Below are 23,477 nucleotides of genomic sequence, written 5' to 3' on the forward strand. Positions count from 1 at the left end.
TGCACAATATATTTTATGGTAAAGCTGATGTTTTGTCCTTTGTGCTATTTCTGGTTCTTCAGAAGTCGATGAGATGCAGCCTCAGGAAGGTGTAGCCGAATCTGAATCCATAGGTGGATGCAGTGACCCAGAACAGCAACTGCTAACTCGCAGCAACAGTACTTCCAACTTAACAGAGCAGCCGTGTCCTTACACAACGCAAGGTATTTACCTAAGGGTGCACGTCTTTCAAAGTCTATACCGTATATGCTAACAAAATCAAGCACTACATGTAGTTTTAGGAATGCACCGAAATTAAAATTCTGGACTGAAACTGAAACCGGAGCATTCAATTGGCCCTTACCTTTTTTTTTAAAAAAAAAATAACCACACTTTTATTCAAATTAATTAACACACTAAAAATTGGACAAAAAAATTCAAAAAGCATAAGCAGCCAATGCATGCTGAAACCTGGCTAGCTGTCCCCGTTGTGCATTGATGCTTCCAGCAGTATGGGGTCTGCAGATCACTTACAGCCTCCTTGTGCCAGCCCCCCAGGCCCTTTGATTAGGGAATATGCACAGGCGGCGCTGTTCACACAGGCAGTTCTGACACAAAGTATTAATGCGACTCAGGAAATATGGTACAGGGGGGAACTATTAAGAAGCTATCCATATAAAGACCTACAGCCTCTTTTCTGGATCTCCTCCAGGAAAGCCATAGAACTAACAGAATTGGGAACCAGTCTAGCTTTACAACATCTTATAAGAAATTGGCATTGGGTTAAATTTAAATTAGGACTCGAAGATACGATAATAACAAACCTTCCTTTACTTAACATAGAATATATGAACGAAGATTTAAACTTAACTAACTGGAAACAAAGAGGTATAAATCTAATAAAAGATCTGATGGAGGGAGATACACTAAAGTCATTTAACCAACTCCAATCCGAATTTAATCTTCCAGTGGGGGAATGTTTTAGATATCTGAGGGTTAAGAGCTTCCTCTTGAAAACCTTATGTTGGAATCCGAACTCTACAGCCCATAGTTTATTTAACCCCTTAATGACAATTGCCGGTTCTGGCACGGCACGGAAAAACAAGTCGATTATGACAAATGACGTGCCAGAACCGGCACGCCTTTAAACGGGTGCAGAAAGCGATCTATGTTCGCTTTCTGCACCCAAACGGCGTTGCTGTAATGCCTCGACCTCGAGGCATTCAGCAACGCCACGATCAGCACCAGGGGCCATGTCTGGCCCCTCCCAGGGGCGTCAACAACCGCCATACATTGTATTTTAAAAGCGTTTAGGAGGCGATCAACGATCACCTCCTAAACTTAAATGGTGTCGCTGGAATGCCTCGATCAGGAGGCATCCAGCGACACCAAACACTTACCTTTGGATGGACTGTGACCGCTCCGGAGAGCGGTCACAGCCGCAGCTGCCGGTGATCTTCGGCATCTGCAAGATGGCGGCGGCCCAGGAAAAAAAACAATAAAGGTGAAAAAGTTCGCTAGACGATCTCCTGACCCTCTAGAGAACTCTGGCTCCACTTGCAGGTTGAATACAGGTACTGCATTCAACCATGCAAGTCAATGGAGCCCAGCTTTCTAATCACAGTGTGATTAGTAAAAATAAATTAAAAAATAAAATAAAATTAATAATAATTAGAAAAAAATAGTAAAAAAAACAGTAAAATGTAAAAATAATTTCCCACTGATGTCACTATCAGGGGAACCTTCAAGTTGAAAACATTTTTTAAAAAATAAAATATATATATAAAAAATATATTTTTGTGAGCAAGTCCTAAAATTAGCACATTAGCTTAAAACAATTCTCGCATGGAAAGAGTTAAAATACTGGCATATTAAATGCCCATGGGGTGTCTACTTTTAAAAAATGTATGATTTGATGGGGGTAAATTGAATTGGCCGGGTTCAACAATGTCCCAAATAACACGGGGGGAAGGATGGCCACACATCTAATTTCCAATTAGAAAAATGCACACGTACCAAATGTGGCCTTTTAGTTCCCCCAAAAAATGACAAACCCATGCATGTGGGGTATCACTGCGCTCAGGAGATGTTGCTGAACACATATTTGGGTGTCATGTGACAGCGGCATAAACCAGGAGCTGTAAATTCATACATAAAGTAGGTGTGTGGGGGAAAAATACACACAAAAAAATACTACTGCAAACTTTGAAAAAATTCTGGTGGTAAAATGTGTGCATGCAAAGAGTTAAAATACCAGCATTTAAAATACCCTGGGGTGTCTAGTTTTCAAAAATATATGGCTTTATCGGCCACACTGAAATGGCCCGGCTCAAAGATGTACCAAATAGGGCATGGGCAGTGGATCCCCAAATGCCAAAGTTCAACATTGAAAAATGCGCATGCCCCAAATGTGGCCCTTTTGCCCCCAAACAGCCAGGCAAAATCATTCATGTGAGGTATTGCTGTACTCAGGAGATGTTGCTAAACACATATTGGGGTGTTTTATGATAGTGACATATACCAGAACCTGTTTATTCATACCTAAAGTAAAATGTGTGTGAAAAAACAAATGCAAAAAAAATTACTACCATAAAGTTTGACAAAGGCTGATGGTAGAATTAGTGCTTGAAAAGGGTTAAAATACTAGCATTTGGAATACCCTGGGCTGTCTAGTTTTCAAAAATATATGACTTGATGGGGTAAATTGCATTGGCCGGCTTCAAAGATACCCGAAATGGCACATGAGGGGAAGAATTACCAGATTTGGAAAAAATGGCTTTGAAATAGCAAAACGCTACCTGTACTTTTTGCCCCATAATGTGTAGAAAAAAGCAAAAAAACATAAAAACATTGGGTATTTCTAAACTCAGGACAAATAGTAGAATCTATTTAGCAGGTTTTTTCATGACCTTTTATAGATGAGTAAAAGATTTTTCAACTAAAAGTTAGAAACAGTCATTTTTTTCTAAATTTTTCACCATATTTTATAATTTTTTTAATAGTAAATAATATGATACAATCAAAACAATGTCATCTAAAGAAAGCCCTTCTTGTCCTGAAAAAAACAATATATAATGTGTGTGGGTTCAGTAAACGGGAAAGAAGAAAATTACAGCTAAACACGAGCAGTGCAGAAATGTTAAAACGGCCATTGTCACGAAGGGTACAAAAAGTAAAATCAGCCTTTGTCACGAAGGGGTTAAACAATTAGCGGAAGGAGGAGATTGTAATAAGCTACTGACAAAATCTTTAAAATTGATTAGGTGACACATTGATTGATGTGTAAAACAGATCATATTCCCCCAGCATTAGCAAAATGGGAGAAAGATTTAGAAATTAAAACCCCTTCAAAAAAAGATTGGAACAGAGCATTAAACCTAACATATAAAAATATACACTGTTTAAATTTGAACGAGCTTCAATTTAAAATTATGAATTATGAATTATTAATAATTTGCCAAATTGCTTGAGATGTGGAGCTGAGAGAGGAGATATGCTCCACATTTGGTGGAATTGTAATCCAATTAAAAAATTATGTCAAAGTGTTTCACATAGATTGGTAAATACATTTGGACAACATTGGGAATTAACCCCGGAAAGAGCTTTACTTCACTTAAATTTACCCAACATTGCAAACAAAGATACACAATTTCTTTTACACTTACTGACTGCAATAAAAATTGTGATCGCTAGAAATTGGAGATCTTCAGATTTAATCCTTTGGGCTAAGATAAAATCTCAATTAATACGCCAATGTTATATGGAAAAGGGAATTTTGGCTCAAACCCTTGGAACAGTAAAAGTTATACTCTCTGGGAAAACTGGATAGAGTTTCTGGTTGAAGGTAATCTAGACTGTTGAACAGAGAGTAACTTTAATGAGTAAAACTCCCCCAGAAAATCACTCATACTGGATATTAAAAGGAACTATAGTAAAAGACCAATGGAATCGTTGTATGTAATGTATGTACTGTATGTATTACTTATTGTCTTTAAATGCAGAAATGGTGGAAATATATAACATAACTGTCTATGTATAGTATAATAGACATTGTACTAATTATCTTACAACTAACTGCATTTTTAAATTGCTGTTAATAAATATTTTTTTTAAATAAAAAATAAAAAAATTACTCAATGCCATTTAAGAAATCTCACTGGTCATTAAACAGCTCTGACTTGACCCTTTTGCTGGAGAGGCTTGCTGTCTCAGGCATAATTAAATCTGTGGGAGATAGTGTTAACTCTGAACTCCTCTGTAGACTTACTATGTAGTGAATAAACTTTTCTGTTCCCCAGGATAACGTCAGATCGTTACTGGTCAAAACTAAACATACACTAAGACAGCAAGTGTAAGATCTCTCATGCACGCACCGAGACTCTCGCTTACATATACCTGGAAGGACCGTCACTGCGCCTCACTCTTCTTTCTCAGATACTAAGTTCATTTATTAGCAGATCGCTCAGATTTAGCCTTTTAGATTAATTGAGGAGAATTACCTCTAAGCATTATCATCATCATAAAAATCTGCATCCTCTCTTAAATGCAAATAAGGGCGATGATTTACATAACCTGAAAGTAAAATTGATATGAAAGTGCTTTATGGATTGTTGTGTTTACTAATGGTGGTATTGTTCATCAAATCTTAAGTGTTTGGCGTTTCCTAAATTTGTTGTCTGTTTATTACTTTCAGTGTCTGCTTTTAGCAACCACATTTTTTAAAAAAGTTGCTAACTTCACAAACACTTTGACTGCTTTGTTTTCTAAATAGGTCAAAAAGCTGAGGACTCCAGAAATGAACGTTTTGCAGAAGACAATGAACCACCAGACAGCCAGAGAAAAGACACAGAGGGCCCGGTGGTAAGAGTCACTCAACCATGTCTTTCCTCATTCCGTTGAATTTAAAAACAACATTTTTTACAACATTTTATATATTTTTCATAAAATATGGAGTACTTATTCTTAGTGTTAATCATTTTGTAGTTGATGTAATATCATGTCTGTTCAACCTCACTCTCTCTTATTGAGGTGCCTTCACTCTTTAGTGAATAAACCCCTATTTGTAAACCATTTTCATTGTTGTTGTTGCGAATATGGTTGTTAATCCTTTGGATCCTGTTTTAACCCCTTCAATCCCAGGGGTTTTTGGTACCTCAAAGCCTGGAGCAATTTTGCCATTTTTGGGGTATGTCGGTTTAGCGATTTATTCTCCTTTCCTGTGAATAGTGTACCCATGTCAACTATATATTGTTTTTTCAAGGAGAGATAGAGCTTTCATTTGATACCATAGTTGGATGATTGGCTGAAAATTTAGAATGAGAAATTTTGTAAAAACTAGCGAAGATTAGAAAAATAAACTAATTTTTTTTTACATTTTCCCTCTGAATCCTCACAAAATTAGGTAAAGTGATGGAAAATCCCCTCCAAATTTATCAATTCAGGTGTTCTGATTTCAGAAATACCTAATTTATATAGATTTTCCAGACTTTCCCAGCACCAGGGAGCATACTATTAGGTGTACAATTTTGTATAATTTTTATGCCTATGGCTTAACGGGTTTGGGGGTTGTGAACGGGGGCAGGAGGGTTATACTGGCTAGATGTTATGCTAGGGCAATGGGAAGTAAGGGTTTTTTAATAATTTTTTTATTATCTTTTTTTATATATTTTTATTTTAATTTTTTTACATTTTTTTTGTATTTTTTTAATTTTTTTTTTTACACAGAAATGGTTAGAGGTCCTCCTAGGGACCTCCTGAACATGCCAGTGCTGTCACAATGACATCACAGCTCACATTATAATTTTTTTTTAGTATTTATATTATTATTTTAATGATTTATTTAATATTATTTTTTTAATGAATTAACTTTTTTTTTTTTTCAGCTTTTCTCTTTCAGGACGGGAGGGGGAGTGAGAGACATGGTTTCTCACTCCCCTCCCCGTGATCCCCCTGCACTGATCACACTGTGATCTCTATGCAGGTCCTCACAGACCTGCATAGAGATCGCAGCGTCTCTGTGCCTCATCGGAGGACAGTATATCCCCCGCAGGGGGCATTTGAAGCTCGCGCGAATGGGCAGTTTGAAATGTAACAGCTTACTGGCTTGCCGGCTTCTGCTGTCAGTGGGCAGTCTCCCGTGCAGCGGCAGGGATGTGTCCCTGACGCTGCAAGAAAAGGCTGGACGTACTGGGACGTCCAAAAGGGCTTTCTTAATAGGCGTTTTTTGGACGTCCCGGTACATCTATAGGGGAATGAAGGGGTTAATTCTGGACAAAAAAAAATTGTATACGGTTTCCTCAGATATTAATCCGGCGAAGCAGCAGCCCTGCAGAGTTGGAGTGGGACACAGATTGTCAGCATTCGGACGGAAGGAGCACAGATCATGAGAGAGGTACGGCTGTACAAACTCCTTCATGATGTCACCCAAACAGGGCAAACATGAAGCACATACTTCTGCCCCGGCAGGTGCTTCTTTTTATCCAGACTGCATTACTGCCTGTTGTGATTAGGCTTACAATACTGTAACATATGGTTGGAGGAAAACATTACATACATGTCATATTATTTTGTTCCCTTCTATAATATACAACATGTTATATGTTCCATCAAGGTCCCATGTTATCCCTTAGATTAACTCTTTGTGTAGAAGAGACTTGTTTGACCAGCCTAAGTGACATTATAGTTTGAAATACCAGGGATGCACCAATATATCGGTGGCCAAAATATATCGTCTGAAAGGGCCATTATCGGCAAAATGCAGAAATAAGAAAAAAACACCCGAAAATAATCGTCCGCAGTGGGCCAGGCTGCTTACCTGTGTGTTGGTTGCACAGTGCGCGATCATTGTCTCTCGTACCAGCCAGGAGAACAGGAACCCAGGGGAGTATGTATTTAGTATATAGAACTCTAGAACTGCATTTTCATTGATGGTTGACATTTTACTTCTTGCAGTTGAAAGCATTAGCAGTGATGTGGCCAATGGATACAGCCGAGATTCAGAGATCTATCTCATGCCGTGGCAAAACTGCGAAGAAGACCCTGATGTCAACACACCGACAGATGTAGCCTTTGATCACGATACAAGGCAATGGCTGCAGCTTAGTCCGTGTGATGCTACCCCTCTCACAGGTATTTAATATTCTCATACGGTATCATACAATGGCAATACTCATTCTTTTCATGGTCTGCAAATGAAAATGTTTTGTCCCTATAGGTATAAACTGGATGTAGTCTTAAGTCATCTGGATTCTGCCCTCTTGTGACAGTCATACTCTGTGAAAACACTTAGGTGTCTAGTTCAGTCTCTCAACAAGGAAATATAAACTTAGTTTCCAGTATTTATTTATATTTTTAGTCTTTTCACTGTTGTTGTTTCCTAAAACAGTCTTTATTACAAGGAAAAAATATATCTCTTTATTAAGCTGTGTTTTTGGTAATAACGTAAGCATATGGTAGTGATGAGTAGCTATTATATTAATAGGCTTTGGTCACAAAAAGTTGACATTAAGAGTGCCTAGCAAAAGCTACATAGTTAGTATGCCTGCTGATCACCAGAGTCCTACACATATACCCCCCGTCAGGGACTTACATAGAGTATTTGACACTCGGGGCTGATCCTATATGTGGCAACCCCTCAACCCACCTACAAAAACATTAATGTTGGCAAGAATATTTATTTTCACAAATTTTTTTTTAATAAACAGTTACTGAACAGGTATCGTAGAAGCATATCTCCCATCACTATATATTGAGCCAGATATTGATGGTTCTACAGCATAACTCCTATCGGGGCTGCTGCCCCTCCTCAACATCCTGCCTGTGCCACCTCTGCCCCCCTAAACAGCCTGCATGTGCCACTTCTGCCCCCCTAAACAGCCTGCCTGTGCCACCTCTGCCCCCCTAAACAGCCTGCCTGTGCCACCTCTGCCCCCCTAAATAGCCTGCCTGTGCCGCCTCTGCCCCCCTAAATAGCCTGCCTGCCCCCCCCCCTAAACATCCTACCTGTTCCATTTACATTTTCTGTGTTGTGAAATATGTTTTGTATGGATCATTTTCTCTCTCAATATCATCGGTGTGTTCAGTATATAAATGGTGGGTATTTGTTCCAAAAGAACCAATTTATTCTTTAGCAGATCAGTCAGCTTTTTTTGCCTTCTGTCTCGTTCCCTCAATCTTCTAAATATATTGAAAGCTCAGAAGAGCGGAGCTGTCTTCTCTTACTACACCAGTATATTTTAATGTTCTCAATTTTGTATATTGTTGTTTTTATTCTCCCCTATTGTAGTAGCTCTGCAGCTGCTGCTATATAAATAAAATGTAAGGAGGAGGAGAAACACAAGCTTTTGTATGAAAATGTATAATTTGTGGTTTAGATAACCTTTGTCATCAAGAAACCTAAAACAAAACACATAAGTGTTGCACAAATAATTTTGGCAAAATAATTCCACATCTATGTGTGTTTTAAGTGTAGTGTGTCTCTTTTGTAAGAAATTGTATAAACTCTCAATTTTGGGGAAATCTGGAAAAGTGAAGGCTTTCGCTAATAGACTTTCCGTTTCCAATCTCCTGAAGCTGATTCATTCAAATAACTAGAAGGAATGTTGTTATTGTGTCTTGTCGTACATGTGCTTTTGACTTGTGTAGTGCCAGAAAGCAGACGGACCCGGTCTCACAAAAGAGTGTTTTGTGATGCCGGTGTAGGAACGGCAAATAATGAACACTACGTCCTGTCCAGCTGCCTTTACTCTTTCCAAGTGCATTGTAGTCACGCTTTGAAGGTACAGTCAGCTTTGCCCAGAGTCATAACTCGCTCACTGACAGAAAGGCGGCAACTCCAAGCAGGTGTTCATACATGTACACTCCCCCTCCTCTCCTCTCCCCTCCCCTCCTCTCCTCTCCCCTCGCCCGCGGTAGCAGCTTAACGCATACAACAACACTGTTGACAGAGATGTTGTTATCTCTGCCCTCTACCACCTAACGTATTCTGTTGCTGTAACTTGTGAGATGAATAGTGCTTACTTTTATTCACATGGTCCTCTTTCATGCGCTAGATCTGAGATGGGGCCTTTAGATAGACGGCTTCATTCACCCTGCAGCTGCCGGTCAGAGACGCTCATTAAAGGAAAGCTATAAGGTGGAGGAACAGGTGCTAGGAATGCTGGTGTTTAGCCGATCGCGCCATTATTTCTTAACGGGATTCATTTAATTGTTATTTCCTTGGCAAGAGTGCATGGCGTTTAAAATAACACTTATCGCTGGTAATTCCTCTTGGCTCCCGCTCTACATAGAAGCCATCGGTCTTGCATACTGCAAATAAAGTCCACACATTGAGTGATTTGTTTACATTTTGGCTAGGGAAATCAGACTGAAATATATTGTAAATATTTAATTCATAAAACGGACCTGACCGCAGCTCAGCACCCAGGCCCCTTCTGATTGCAGCAAAGCATTACATTTCCTTGATAAGTGTACATACCTAAAAAATTAAATAAAATAATAGTTTGCAGGGGGGTCTGCACAGTGCCAATGCAGACTACACCGATGGCTTGTAAATAAGATGGAAGCACAATCTCATGGATGTTTTAAAACGGATTTCAAAAAATAGCATTTAAATAAACAATACATTTATTTTATAATTATAATAATTATTATTATTTTTTTGAGATTTGGCAGACGGTATACTCAGTTGCCACTCACCTTGCGGCACAGGGGATTGAGAGAATGAGTATTTCCAAAGCCCCTGCCAACATCAGATATACCCTCATCATAAGAGTATTTCACTGTTGATGTGGGGCACCCCACCTCATGGCTAGTTTAATATACCCCTTCACTTCACCGCAGGTAGGGGGATGCCCCGGGTCTCTTTGTAAAATTGAGTGGTGAGGGAAAAAGTGCTCTGAAAGCGTGGTTCTGTCTTACACCAGGTTGTCTCTTCTGTACGTAAGAGTATGTAAGAGGAACTGTCGGCCTATAGACAATTGTAAGCATCAGATCTGAACCATAAGACTGTAACTGACCCTGTTCAGAGAACAACTTTGATCAAGTCATCTTTGAGGTGGTTTCTACCTCCTCCCAGTGAATGTTGGACAACATAGTGTCCCACTGGGAAGCCCACCCCAACTTGTAGGTGCTTCTGTGTCCTATTGAGGTACTCGGAGGTTGAGCATGGGCTGTTTTTTGGGGGATTTATAACTGGTTTTTGTACTGGTAGTTTGGTAGTTGAGCTTCTTGTGATACTGGAAACACATATGCAGTGTATTAAATAGAAGCTATCATTTCTCCCTTGCGATATGACAATAATCTTTGTTTTATTTACTCTCTTTTCCAGATAGCAGTGAGTGCCTTGCTGGGAATGGCAGTATCATTTCTGGTGGAAACCTAACCGGTTGGCATCCAGATTCGGCAGCCGTATTGTGGAGGAGAATCTTGGGAATTCTTGGCGATGTCAACAACATCAAGTCGGCCAAAATCCATGCCAAGGTTTTTGGCTATCTGTATGAGCTGTGGTTTAAATTAGCAAAGGTATGGGCTTTTGTGTCTCGTTTTAATGAAAAACAAACAAACGGTTCATTTGGCTTTAGTTGGTTTTATGGTCCGCATTGGGGAGGACGATGTCCAAGCTGTTGGTTGGGCTACATTATGATAACCCTTCCAAATTGCTTATTGCTGGAAATCACTTATGTTATCCGTGTCCGCCTGCACCTGTCAGCAGTTTTATGATGGTTATTAATCCCTAGAACTGAATATTTATTTCTCACTATACATATAAATCTAAAGGGAGGCGAAATGGTGCGGTTTACTGAAGTCAACAGTACACGTTTCCTTCCCTTTAGTTTGTCAAACTGTGTGTGTATGTATTTATGTGTGTGTGTGTGTGTGTGTGTGTGTGTATATATATATATAATAGTGTGTGTATGTATATAACTAAATTTATGGACTAGTGTAGGGATAATGCAAGTGCAGTTTGTGGGCATTTCACTGGGAACCTTTGTTACACCTCTTTGTCTGTATAGAATATATTGATGAAGTACAAACATAACTTCTGTGTTTTGATTATTTAAACTTTCATCTCAAAAATGCACACTTTTTTAATACAGATCAGAGATAACTTGTCCATAAGTCTGGATAACCAGTCTTCTCCTCCACCTCCCATTCTGATTCCGCCTCTCAGGATGTTTGCCTCATGGCTTTTCCAGGTGAGCTCACTATAAATGTATAGGATCATGTTGCGTAAATGTAAAACAAATGTGCAGTCTTTCTAAACTGCCTGCTTTTCCACCACTTTAATGTTGTTTTATACATATATATATATATATATATAGGCCACAACTTTGCCGAACGAATACAAAGAGGGCAAGCTGCAAGCGTATAAACTGATTTGCGGTATGATGACGAGACGTCAAGATGTCCTACCAAACTCCGATGTACTTGTTCATTTTTACCATGTTATGCACACTGGATTAAATCACGAAGATCAAGTAGGTTATGTTATGATGTTTTACATTGCTATATATTTTCATGCTAACACAGGACGTGTATTTCCAGGGTACGGGAGAGATATCTATAGAGTTATTTGTGCGGTGGGGTAAAAGTGGTGCAGTCATCATCTGCTGATTGCACTATATAAGAGCTAGAATAGATTTCGATAATACGTGCTTTGACTGAGTATGTCTCCAGCCTTTTTTTTGCCCTGTTTCATTAGTGTTTTAATGTGGTCTGTTTCCCAAACACTTCATTAGCCGTTATTCCATTACAATGATAATTGTTACTAACAAAAATTGCTGTGAGTTCAACTACTGCAGATTGACACTATTGAGGAGGCTGCCGAGTGATTGCCGCTATTTACCACTAGGTGGCACTGTAGACCACTCCTCGCAAACCTTCCAGTTCTGTTGTGATCTTAATACGAGTAATACCACTTACGTGTCCTTAAATATAACGCATGTTTGCTTTTGGTAGCCTTCTAGTACAAGTAATGGTGGTCAACGTACCAACACATATAATACAGGATAATGCCGATATCCAGATGTCCACCGTAATTAGCCATTTCATTAATAACTGGGGCAGAGCAATGGACCAGATGGACAAAAGCGCTAACCGCCCCAATGCCAGAGCACAGGACAGGCCATTGTGCACATTTCACACTTAGTAACCCGGGCAGAAGATGCAGACTATACTTTTGCGGGCATGTATGAATTCTCTGTTCACATATATTTTACGTATTTAATTGAAAATAAGACAAGCATCGTGCTGCAAAGGACAGCCTGGTATAAAAGGTTAACCATTATTTAGGTTCTTGTATGTTTTAATGGAGCGGACTGTCTAACAGGTTATTATCTGTTCTCCTTTTTCCTTGTGCTGATGATCCGACCCATCTACACAATAAATGAAGAATAAGGGAGACTTGTACACTACTTATACCACTCTTTATCACGATGATGTCTAGCAATCAGATGGGTTTTTATAAGTGCGCGCGCCTTTGATCTTCCCTAATGAACAGTGACTTACTATGCGTGCCTCTCTACTTCTATGCGGTGCGGTTACCTTCCGGAATTAATGGGATTTAAAAAAACAAAACAAAAACTACAGTTTGTGTCATTTAAAAATAACATATATCCAAACTAAATGTGTAGACTTCAATAGATTTATATTCTAAAGGCTTTTTCATTGAGTACATTTTTTTGCCTGTAGGATTATTCATCTTTTTTTTTTATCTTTTGTAATTTTTTGGAAAACAAATTTTATTTTTGCTATTAATGGTTTGCAGGCCAAAATAACATTCACATTTTTCCATGTAATTATTTTTTTTTCATTTTTTTTCTGTGGACAAAAAGTCAAACAAATTAGAATTTTTTTTCCTTTTTTCAAAATAAAGAGTGCTAGTAATTATACGAATAAATCTTTTTGGCAAAGAGAAAAAATAAGTAGACATTTACCTTTATATAGGGGGTCATATTTAAAATCCATTACTTGTTATTTATATATTTTTTTTCTTATTCTATGAAAACATTCTTTGGTGGCCTGAAGGTGAATAGTAATAAACCCTCTGATGCTTCCCATGTAAGCAATGGAAGCTGTGTTCAAAGCACTAAGCCTTGAAGGGTTAACGCGGATATCCATTAGGATATTTCGGAATGCTGAATGCATCATTTTGTAAAACCTTGGAAGGGGGGACTAGAAGAATGTCCTGCGTAGCAGATGGCCGTAGTTCCAGCAAAGTGCAATTAGGCTTCAGCAGGCATGTCTTGAGTAGTCTTCAATATGGAGGCAGCATAAGCTGATATGTATGAAAGTACTATGCAGATGAGAAAAGGTCTTCTTCAAAGGTTAACCACGACATGTTTATTGCTTTTGGGGCAACAGCAGCAGATGTTTTGCATTTTTTTTTTACGTCCTTTATGATATGGAGATTAAGTGCGTAAAGGCTGGGGCAAGAATACGTAAATATTCTAATCACGCTTCAAATGCGGATACTGTTAGACCGATTGGGGAAACCATGCTGAGTGTTGAGTTAGGCATTTCCACGGTGCTTTTAATGTGTTTGTCCACGAATGCATGCCGTAGGGATTTTTTGTTCTTTTTGGTCCTCTCGGTTCCCCCCAAATCTTGGGCACTATCTAGGTAGCTGTAGGTTGGATATGTGTCGATACCGTGATAGCATGTGTCGGGTATATTGAAAAATGGGAGCTAAGCCTTTCGGCTTTGCGGTGTTCAACCACCTCTGCCTGGATGCAATGCCAGTGTTCACTACTATCACAGCTTAGGGAGCTGAAATAGACATATATAGTTCTCTGCAAGGGTGCTGGTTACAGATGATGCAGAAAGCCATAGAACTTTTAATCCAGCAGCAGACCGAGGGTTGTAGTTACAAAGCTTTGATACACGCCATTGCGTTATGTGTACTTTTAACATTTATTTTCTCTGTCTAGATGTAGTTTAATTATGGGAACATTCACATATGCAGTTTAATAGCCTTGATTAGAATATTTTAGCATTGTGTAGTGAATTCAGTTTGGTAATGATAGCTAGATACAAAAATGGTTGCATCTTATGATAAAAGAATCGTGTCATTTGATAACTGTCATCACAGTACAGCTTTTTAAAGCATAGAAGGCAGAAAGCAACCAACTTGACCCATCTAGTGTGCCTTTATTAATTTCATTGTATGTATACAATTAACTTATTCCGTAAGAAAGCTTTATGCACATCCGAAGCTTTGTTCAATTCCTTTTACTTTGTTTTCCTCTAATGCCTCAACTGCAAGGCCATTCCATACATCCTACTTTCTGTGAAGTAGTGAGACGGGTAGCAGCCTGTGGCAAAGTCAGAATTTTCCAAGTTGTTTCCTTGCCTGACGTTCTTTCTCTTCTCCTTATTCCTCCCTTACGTAGGCCGTCTGAACCGATTACCGCAACTTAACGGTAGAGGAGAACTTAATGGAGAGGGATGATCGTGTAGTATCTTGGGGAAGGGAATTCATGTTCTCTTTCCTGGTGCAATGCATTTTAGCTCTTCGGGGGAGGAGAAATCCAGCTGGGACGTCCTATTGCTCCTCCGCGGGCTCATCATGCAAATTCTGATCAGTGCAGGGGAAATTGGGGGGAAAAGAGTGAAAAACAATGTTTCTCCCTCTTCCCACAAAGAGAAAAAAGTAAAAAATAATAATAATTAAAAAATGCATTTATGACATATAAAAGAAAATAAACAATATGGTGAGTTCAGTGTCATTGTGACATCACTGGCATGCACAAGATGTATGAGATAGAAAGTGCCAAAAAAAAAAATAATAACCCCCCAGAGGTATTAAAAATACCCCATTATAGGGTACTATGTAAGGGATGGATGTCACCCTCTAGAGCAGGGGTGGGCAATTAATTTTCCCATGGGGCCACATGAGAAATTGGAATGGTTTTAGAGGGCCAGACCTCTACAAACTACAAACTCCGAAGCCTTGTCCATTTTGTTAACTTATGTGCTGTTTAATAAAGTTATTCAAGCCTACGTCATTGGTAGAGGTGCTTGAATAAGTAAGGCCTGAATAACTATTAGCACAGCACAGAAGTGAACAAAATGAACAAGGCTTCGGAGTGCATACCGTATTTTTCGCTCTATAAGACGCACCTGCTGATAAGACGCACCTAGATTTTAGAGGAGAAAAAAAAGGAAAAAATATTTTGAGCTAAAAAATGGGCTAAAATATTTATTACAATAACTGAATAAGCTATGAACACAGTAAGACACACGCAGTAAGACACACACAGACACAGTAAGACACACACAGACACAGTAAGACACACACAGACACAGTGAGACACACACAGACACAGTAAGACACACACAGACACAGTAAGACACACACAGACACAGTGAGACACACACAGACACAGTAAGACACACACAGACACAGTGAGACACACACAGACACAGTGAGACACACACAGACACAGTAAGACACACACAGACACAGTGAGACACACACAGACACAGTAAGACACACACAGACACAGTGAGACACACACAGACACAGTAAGACACACACAGACACAGTGAGACACACACAGACACAGTAAGATACACACACACACAAACACAGTAAGACACACACACACAGTAAGACCTCCCTCCCTAACCCCCCTTCTCAGTATCTCCCCTCTAACTCCCTAACCCCCCCTTCTCAGTATCTCCCCTCTAACTCCCTAACCCCCCCTTCTCAGGATCTCCCCCCCCGCCCCGGTCACTTACCTTAAACTCCTGTGTTGGAAGCGTGAGGCGTTTGTCTCGGGTGCCGGCGCTTCACTGCTGATCGCCGGCGTCTGACGTCATATGCCGGCGCCCAGCGTAAAGCGCCGGCACCCGAGACAAACGCTTCCAACACAGGAGTTTAAGGTAAGTGACCGGGGCGGGGGGGGACACCGGACTCATTGGTGAGTCACCAGGACACTCTTTGCGGGCCGGTCCGAGCTATTCAGCGGGCCGGATGTGGCCCGCGGGCCGTGCTTTGCCCAGGTCTGCTCTAGAGCATGAAAAATAACAATGTACTGCATGTGGGGTATGTCTGTAATCAAGGGATGTTGTTGAACCTATAACATTATTTTTTTAATTTATTTTGGGTATTTGTTTTTTTTACATACAAGCTCTCACAATATTTTTTTGTGTTGATGTGTGGTTTCAAAAAAAGCTCTATTTTTTCTGGGGGGAAAAAGGAAGTATAATTTGTGTGAGTACCTCAAACACGGCAAAGTGGTTTAATCTAGATTAACCGACGTGTTTAAAGTGGCATAAAACCTAGGCATGCAAAAGGGTTAATGAATATCCACCTCAATTCTGCGAAACAGATTGAAGACCTATTTGGTTACATGGCTCCCATCATATATTTCTTTTTTATTTTCTCCACAAAAATGTCATGTTAAAAATAGCTTTGTACGTACATATTTATTTCCATTTGACCTTTTTCCCTCCTGTTTTTCCTGACTGCTGTTGGTATCCTTGTTGATGATTCCGAAGTCTCATGTCTTATTAAATTCCTCTTTGCCGTTTTTTTAACCCTGTTAAAAAAAATTATAATAATAAAAAAAAAAACTAAATAAACAGATTGCCCAGTGCAGAGAGGGGTTAAATTAATTTCATCTAGCAAGTTAATCATTTTAAACTAGCGTATGTAGGGGGCCTTTCCTATTTCTGACACCACAGAACTTCATTTTGAATTGAAAATGGTTCACAATAGTTCTCCCCGCTGCCCCCCCCTTTGCCTTTTTTTTTTTTTAATACCTTTCCATAACAACACAAGAACGAAATTATAGCCGTGCAATTATGCAAACAATGGAAATGCTTCCAGAACGAACCCTTCCTTTTCTTACCGTTTCATCCTGCGTAATTGTCGAAAGCTTTGGAGCCAATAATAAACAAAATTATTTTACACATTTATCGCTTTAAAGGTCAATTATGAAAGCGCTGCGGAGACAACGTCGCTCCAAATGAGTAAACCAATTTCTATTGCCGTCACCATATGCTCGCCCTCATTGGCTGTGTTTTTCCAGGCACTGTGTACATACAGTAGCATTCAATTAAAGTGATTCATTTACCAGGCGGCACGCTGTTGAATGCCGTTTGTGGTTTAAAAAACCTGCACTTTGGATTCTGCTAGGCAAAGCTTCTATTTGGATTGCGTGATTGCACACCCCTCTCCCCGTCTCGCGTTTACAAGCCTACTGATAAATGGCATATGTTCTTACCGCTTGGATTCTCACCACCCGTTTAAGAAGAAGTCATCAGCGATGGTGTTCCTTCAGCGCCATCAAAATAAACTCGACGCGGAAATAAAGAAACCTTCGTCCCATGCTACTCGAGAAAGTCTTCTCGTTTTGGGGCAAAAGTATGAAGCTCGACGTTGTGTACAAACCATGAGCATAAGGTGTTATTTGTTTAAGGTGTGTATATAGACGCCGATCAGCGTGTGTGACCACCGTATTTGCATAAACAAAATGGTCACTTGTATCGTGATAAGGTTATGTGTAGCGTGGAGATAAGCGAGAGAATACAACAAGTTAGAGACGGTTTTAATAAATGTAGCTGCAATAAAAGGTGGAACGGTGGCCGTTCACCTTCAATCAGTGCTTTCAAATGTCCAGGATGGCTTTAGCTGAAGAAGTAACGTAGCAAACATTAAAGTGAAGTGTCAACAGAGGAGACCTGACAGGAGGGCCCATTTGCAGAACGCAACAATTAAGCAGTGTTCTGGCCACACTTATTTTCTTTATTGGTTTTACATGCAGTGCAGGAATAGGGATGTCGCATTAATGCGGTCCTTCTCCAAGAATTCTATACAGACCACCGTAGAGAGCATATACCATACGTGTTATGGTCCTTGTTACTACAGTGCCCTACAATAGTATCGAGACTTACCTAACAAGTTCTGTTATGTTACGGAATTATAAATGGTACCACATTTTGTGTGTGTTTTTTTTTTTTTGTTTGTTTGGGGTTTTTTTTATAAAATGTTATTTTAAAAATAAAGTATGATGCTAGCCTAAACATGCAGCCCAGATTTTTCTTCTTCAGCCATTCCAATGTTGCGTTGGCCTTGTGCTTGTCTGTGTTATCATGCTGAAAGTTGATTTTCTTGGCATGCTGGTGAGAGGCTTCCTTACTACCATACTTCGCTCTACAGAGCCGTGGACAGTGTTAGGTTTGCGTCATGTACAGCGCTTTGAGTTATGGCCACAAAGCTCTATGTTGCTCTCATCAAATTCGGTTTGGCTTATGGCTTCTTTCACTCTACCCTTCCATTCAGACTAGTGTTATACTGAGTCTACTTCCAGACATGGAACGCTCTACATCTATCAAAGAGAATGGTGGCCTTTCTGCAGCTTCTCACTGGTCTGAGTGTTGATTTGAGGGACATCCTTTTGTTTGTAGTGTCGTGCTGATGTGATTAACCTTCTGAAATCCACACTGTTTCCCTAATATGAATTTGAGTTTGTTTATCTCGAACTTAGAATTCTCCTGGACTTAATTTTCCTTGAGATCCACAGCCTCGCTAGTGATTCTTTAAAGGGACAGTCTAATGTCCCTGACATCCCTACTGTAGCAGAATGCATGTTTAAGTACTTCAAAGTAACCCTAACCCTCTGTGAGTACTTTAACATGCATTCTTCCAAAACAAAAGGAAAAAGCACTGAAGTTCAAGACGCCAATCAGTTGCAGGAAAGACTTTAAACATACACACTGGTGTCTCAACAGACCTTGCATGCAACGTTCACCAGAGCCAGTGCTGGAAACGACTGGAAGTGAATACATGCATGGAAATGTATTCGGCCGAATGCGTCTTGTGCACAACATTTAGGTGAGGGAGGGACGGGGCAAATTTGGAGTCATGCAGGAATATTTTCCCTTTTTGGGGCACAATTGGGACTCCATTTCATGTCAGTGTTTGGCCCTCTTCTGAGTCAACAATGGGGTTGGACTTCACAGATGTTTTTTTTTTTTTTGTAATTTAAACTTAAATTTCTACGTATTGTAATATATATGGGGATCACTTGTCCAAAGTTGTGCTAAACAGAGCTGATGATTCTCCTGTAGGGGTTCCCAGATCATCCGATCTGTTTGCCAGTAGCGGGTAGGATGCCACCTGCAGTATGTTCAGACAGCTGATGAAAACTTTATGGAAAAGCTGTACTGTACTTATCAAAAGTGTATAAGCATCTGCTAGAAAGACAACGGCTGGAGGAGATTAGTGTTTGATGAGATCCATCTTCTGTTAGTTTTCTATTATTGTACCCATTTTTTTCTACTGATGCCCCTTTAACGAAACTCTGGGCTTGTCCCACACACCCTTAACGCAAGCTCCTCGCTCCCCACTCCTTTTTAGATGAACAGCTGTCTGTGTATTGTTTTATTTCCCTTCAACTTTTAGTTATGTTTTTTAAAGCTGTCCATGTGTACATCCCAAGAGCAACAGATGGAAGAAAAAGCAAGCGCTGCAAACTTAACAGCGTAGCTGTTTGTGTTATTAATCTTCAGATATGTTACATTCTGTGCCCGTCTTTGGCCGGGTTTTTCTGAAGCTTTTTATTGTAGCATATGTCAGCAGAGACGTACTCCCATCTGCCGCTGTACACGTCGCTGCCTGAAGTCCAGAGGCGAGACCTCCGTACAATACCTAGCTGTAGCGCTAATTACAGGTGTGTCGTGGGGAGCCCCCCGCATTAATCAAACCCTTAATTATGAAAAAGGTGGATCTTTTGTTCCATCGGGACAGCTCCGCGCACGGTTTATGAGTCCCAGCTCCCATCTGCTCGCTCTCAGAGTGTTTGCTCTCGTTGATATTGACTTCAGCATGTATCAAAGGAAGTGATTAAAAGCAGTTTACACATTAACCCGGGAGAAGCATTGCGGCAGCCTGTTTGCAGAGTGGAAAATGCAATCTGTTGAGATGTCAGAAATAGAACGGTGCATCCAAGCGACTTTACTTTTAAGCGGCTGTCGAGATCTCCAAGAGGAAAGCCGTAAATGTTCTGTCTGATGCGTGGCGCCATTTGTCACAAGGAGCTGGATAGGCGCTGATTAAATCCTCATTGAAATTATATATATATATAATGTAATTTATGTTCCCTCTAGAGTGCGAGCTCCTGAGCGGAGCCCTCTTTACCTAATGTATCGGTTTGTCTTAGTCTCTCCGTTCCAGTTTTGCCATACCTCTTAAATATATGTATTGTAAGAAGCACTGTGTAAATTGTTGGCGCTATATAAATAAAAGGTTATATCCGTATGAGCGCCTGGTTGCTTTAGTGATAGTGAACCCCTCTAAACGAAACTCGTTACTTTAATCATTGCAATAAAGTACAGCCGTGGGAGACCCTTTAATGTGGCACAGGCTTCTCCTATTATAGTTATGCCTACCAAAAGTAATTTTCTATAATTGCTCGACCCAAGCACAGCCCTTTTTGTTTGTCCCCAATTAGCATGTGTCTAGGTTTTGCGATCTCATTTATTGTACCAAATTAGGCTGTAATTAAAACAGGCTCAACAGATTGTTTAGTCCGCGTTTTCCGTTTGCATTATCCGTTCGCAGAATGTAAGGTAGGTTTTATTTAGAAAAGCAGTTTTCGTAAATTGGCCCAACTTTGTAGCGCTTGCATTGCTAAGTGTGCATCTTTGTTCGTGTGAATTAAGTAGTTTCCTTGATGGGCTCAAGCTTTTTTCTTTTCTTTTCACATATAATGGCAATGGCAACTTGGTGCGTTTAATAATTTATTGTGATTAGTGACATGATGTTTTCGTTCAAGTCCCATTTTCATGGTAATTTAAAGACAGTCGCGGTAACCCTGTTATCTGGTTAATCCCTTAAGGAGCAGTGGTGGTCTCTGCTGCCATAACAATCAGGGCTCAGCATTAACTTACCGCTTATCTTTGTGTCACTGGGGCTGTATATTTTATGGTCATAGTTTATTGTTTGAGGCCGTTTACTTAGAATTGAATTTTTAGTATGTGCTACTTTTGGGATAAAGCTTTCTATGGGGGTGGGGGTGACTTTGGAGACTTTTAACTCATTTTATTTATTTCTTTTCTTTATAATTTTTTTCCGCAGTCATGATGAGGTTCTTCATGGATAGATAACTCTTTGCGAGTATTAAATTTCATCATAATATGTTTACTGTAAAATTAAACTAGATGTCCCTGCTTTGCATCACGTTGAATCAAAAGAAGGGGTAGTGTTTCTTTATAAGGGCCATGGGTTTTTGGACTCAGTTGACGTTCCTCAGAGCTCTGTAAGCATTCTACTTGTTCTTTTGCAGGATATTTTGAATACAATCATAAGGCACTGCTCGTCCAGTTTCTTCTTTCTTGGTTTACCTGGATTCACAATGCTGATCGGGGACTTTATGACAGCGGCAGCCAGAGTCCTGAGTACAGACATGTTCGAGGTGAGTATGACAATGCTCATCAGCTTGTACCATGTCAGGGGAGAGCACTGCGGCTAACAAGGCTCAGATATCTCCACTCCTAACAGGTGTTGACTCATTAGTGCAACGTGAGACTGCTCTCCAGGGAAAGATACTGGGGCAGCTGATGTGTGAAATTGTAGTATAGGATGACACACTGCTATTGCAGAGGTGTTTCATCAAAGAACCCAAGTTTAAGAAATCATATCCTCGTTGATATTGTGGCACTAAAAGTAGAGACTTTGGTTTCACAGTCTCATTAACTTTGTTCAATAAACGGGAATTGAATATTTCAAGGTTTAGAAAGGTGTTATTGTACTGCTTCTAGTATTGCCAAGACGTGTTCCAGAAGACGTATAAGGTTTATAGAGAAATTATACAAAGAGATATACAGTCGGTAACTAAGCTTTCAATTCTTACTCCCACTCCAAAGTCTGCGTGTGCGTGTGCGTGTGCGTGTGTGTGTGTGTGTATAGATATATATATATGAACTAAAGCAATGTGATGTCTGACCATTACACCAAAGAGGACTTTGGTATTTTGCATGCAAAATACATTGATATTAACATGAAATCCCCCCTTACAGCTATAACAGCTTCCGCTCTTCTGGGAAGGCTTTCCTTAAGATTGTGGAGCGTTTTAGAGGGATTTTTCCCCCCATTCATCCGGTAGATCATTTGTGAGGTCAGAAACTGATGTTGAATGAGAAGGTCTGGCTCGCAACCTCCGTTCCAGTTCATCCCAAAGTTGAGGTCAAGGCTCTTCCAACATCAAACTCATCCAACCATGTCTTTATGGACCTTGCTTTGTGCCCTGGGACACAGTCATGCTGGAATAGAAAAGAGTCTTCCTCAAACTGTTCCCACAAAGGTGGAAGCAAAATGTCTTGATGTGCTGAAGGGAACATACCAAGATATTTTGGACAATGCTATGCTTCCAATTTTGTGGAAACCGTTTGGATGGCTGGATGGGTTTGGTGTGGAGGAACTTGTCTGGCCCGCAGGTGAAAGCTTTAACTGGCTGGTATCGCTCTGCATTATCAAGGGCAAACATTTAAACTAGTATAGTAGGGCATAACTTTGTCTTCTCATCTGTCATTCTTGAGACTTGTGATAACGTTGTCCACAGCTCTTTACAATATACATTATTATGGCCCTGGACGCTCATTTGCAGTGCTCTCTCCAACTCCAGCCCCCCCACACACACGGAAACAAAAGAGGAAAAAAATCTGTCGGCATTTGTAAGCATCACTATTTTTAGCTGGTCTTTTCCACTTAGGTTAGCTATGCTGTCTCTCGCCATTACTGTCAGAATAATATGAGAATAACATGAGGTAATCAAATGTGGGTATTGGAACAAAAAAAAAAAATCTTGTAGACCAAGGAAAGGTTAATTGTGTCTCATGGGAAGAATAATTCCCAACATAAGTAGCACTTGTAATCAGCCAGTGTCATCTCAGGCACTTGCCCGTTCTCCCACACAGCAGAAATAATTATTAGAGAAATGGCTAACAGGAAATAAAATCAATTCAGTGCTTGTCTGATTGGAAGTAAATATCTTTGAGCATGTAAAACCACCTCGATCCCCAAATCATTCCCGTTTAACAGCTCTGACCTCTTTAACTCGGGAGGTGAGATTTGTATTTTGCTCTTATTTGCTTTGTTCGTGAAAGTTATGGATTTAACTATACTTGACGAGTCTCCCCCGTATGTTTAAGATCCTATAGCCTAGGGTGTGTTTTCTGGTAGAAGAATATTTTTGTAGGAGCCTTTGATACCTGTTATGTGGGCCAGCATTCATAGAGCAAGCCACGCAGTCACTTTAACATCGGTGGTGGTCTCTCCTCTTCACGTCTGTCCTCAAACATTAGCCTTTGGCGGTGTGAGATCACCAAAACCCGAGTTGCATTATATTTTATTATGTTATTTTTGGTTGTAATTTAAAAAAAAATAGAAGTCCATCTTGAGTCATATTACTGCTGTGCATTAAGTGAAAAAGATTGAATGGTCATTTAAATCACTTGATGTGACACATTTTTACAAAAACTCTATCCCAGTT

The 23,477-nt window shown here is 39.9% G+C and overlaps 1 protein-coding gene across 1 annotated transcript in view; it reads left to right on the forward strand.

The window, feature by feature from the left end:
* LOC149303293 (ral GTPase-activating protein subunit alpha-2-like) overlaps positions 1-23,477 on the forward strand; it is a 143,850-nt gene that overhangs the window by 46,320 nt on the left and 74,053 nt on the right. The window contains exons 18-25 of the mRNA XM_089481423.1: positions 63-203; positions 4,751-4,839; positions 6,280-6,370; positions 6,931-7,107; positions 10,307-10,500; positions 11,076-11,174; positions 11,301-11,456; positions 21,273-21,401. Of these exons, the coding sequence (XP_089337549.1) occupies positions 63-203; positions 4,751-4,839; positions 6,280-6,370; positions 6,931-7,107; positions 10,307-10,500; positions 11,076-11,174; positions 11,301-11,456; positions 21,273-21,401 (1,076 nt within the window). The remainder of the gene's footprint in view (positions 1-62; positions 204-4,750; positions 4,840-6,279; positions 6,371-6,930; positions 7,108-10,306; positions 10,501-11,075; positions 11,175-11,300; positions 11,457-21,272; positions 21,402-23,477) is intronic.

Source organism: Sceloporus occidentalis, unplaced genomic scaffold (assembly GCF_023333645.1).
Source record: "Sceloporus occidentalis isolate IW3139 unplaced genomic scaffold, rSceOcc1.0.p SCAF_15, whole genome shotgun sequence".
Classification (NCBI taxonomy): Eukaryota; Metazoa; Chordata; class Lepidosauria; order Squamata; family Phrynosomatidae; genus Sceloporus; species Sceloporus occidentalis.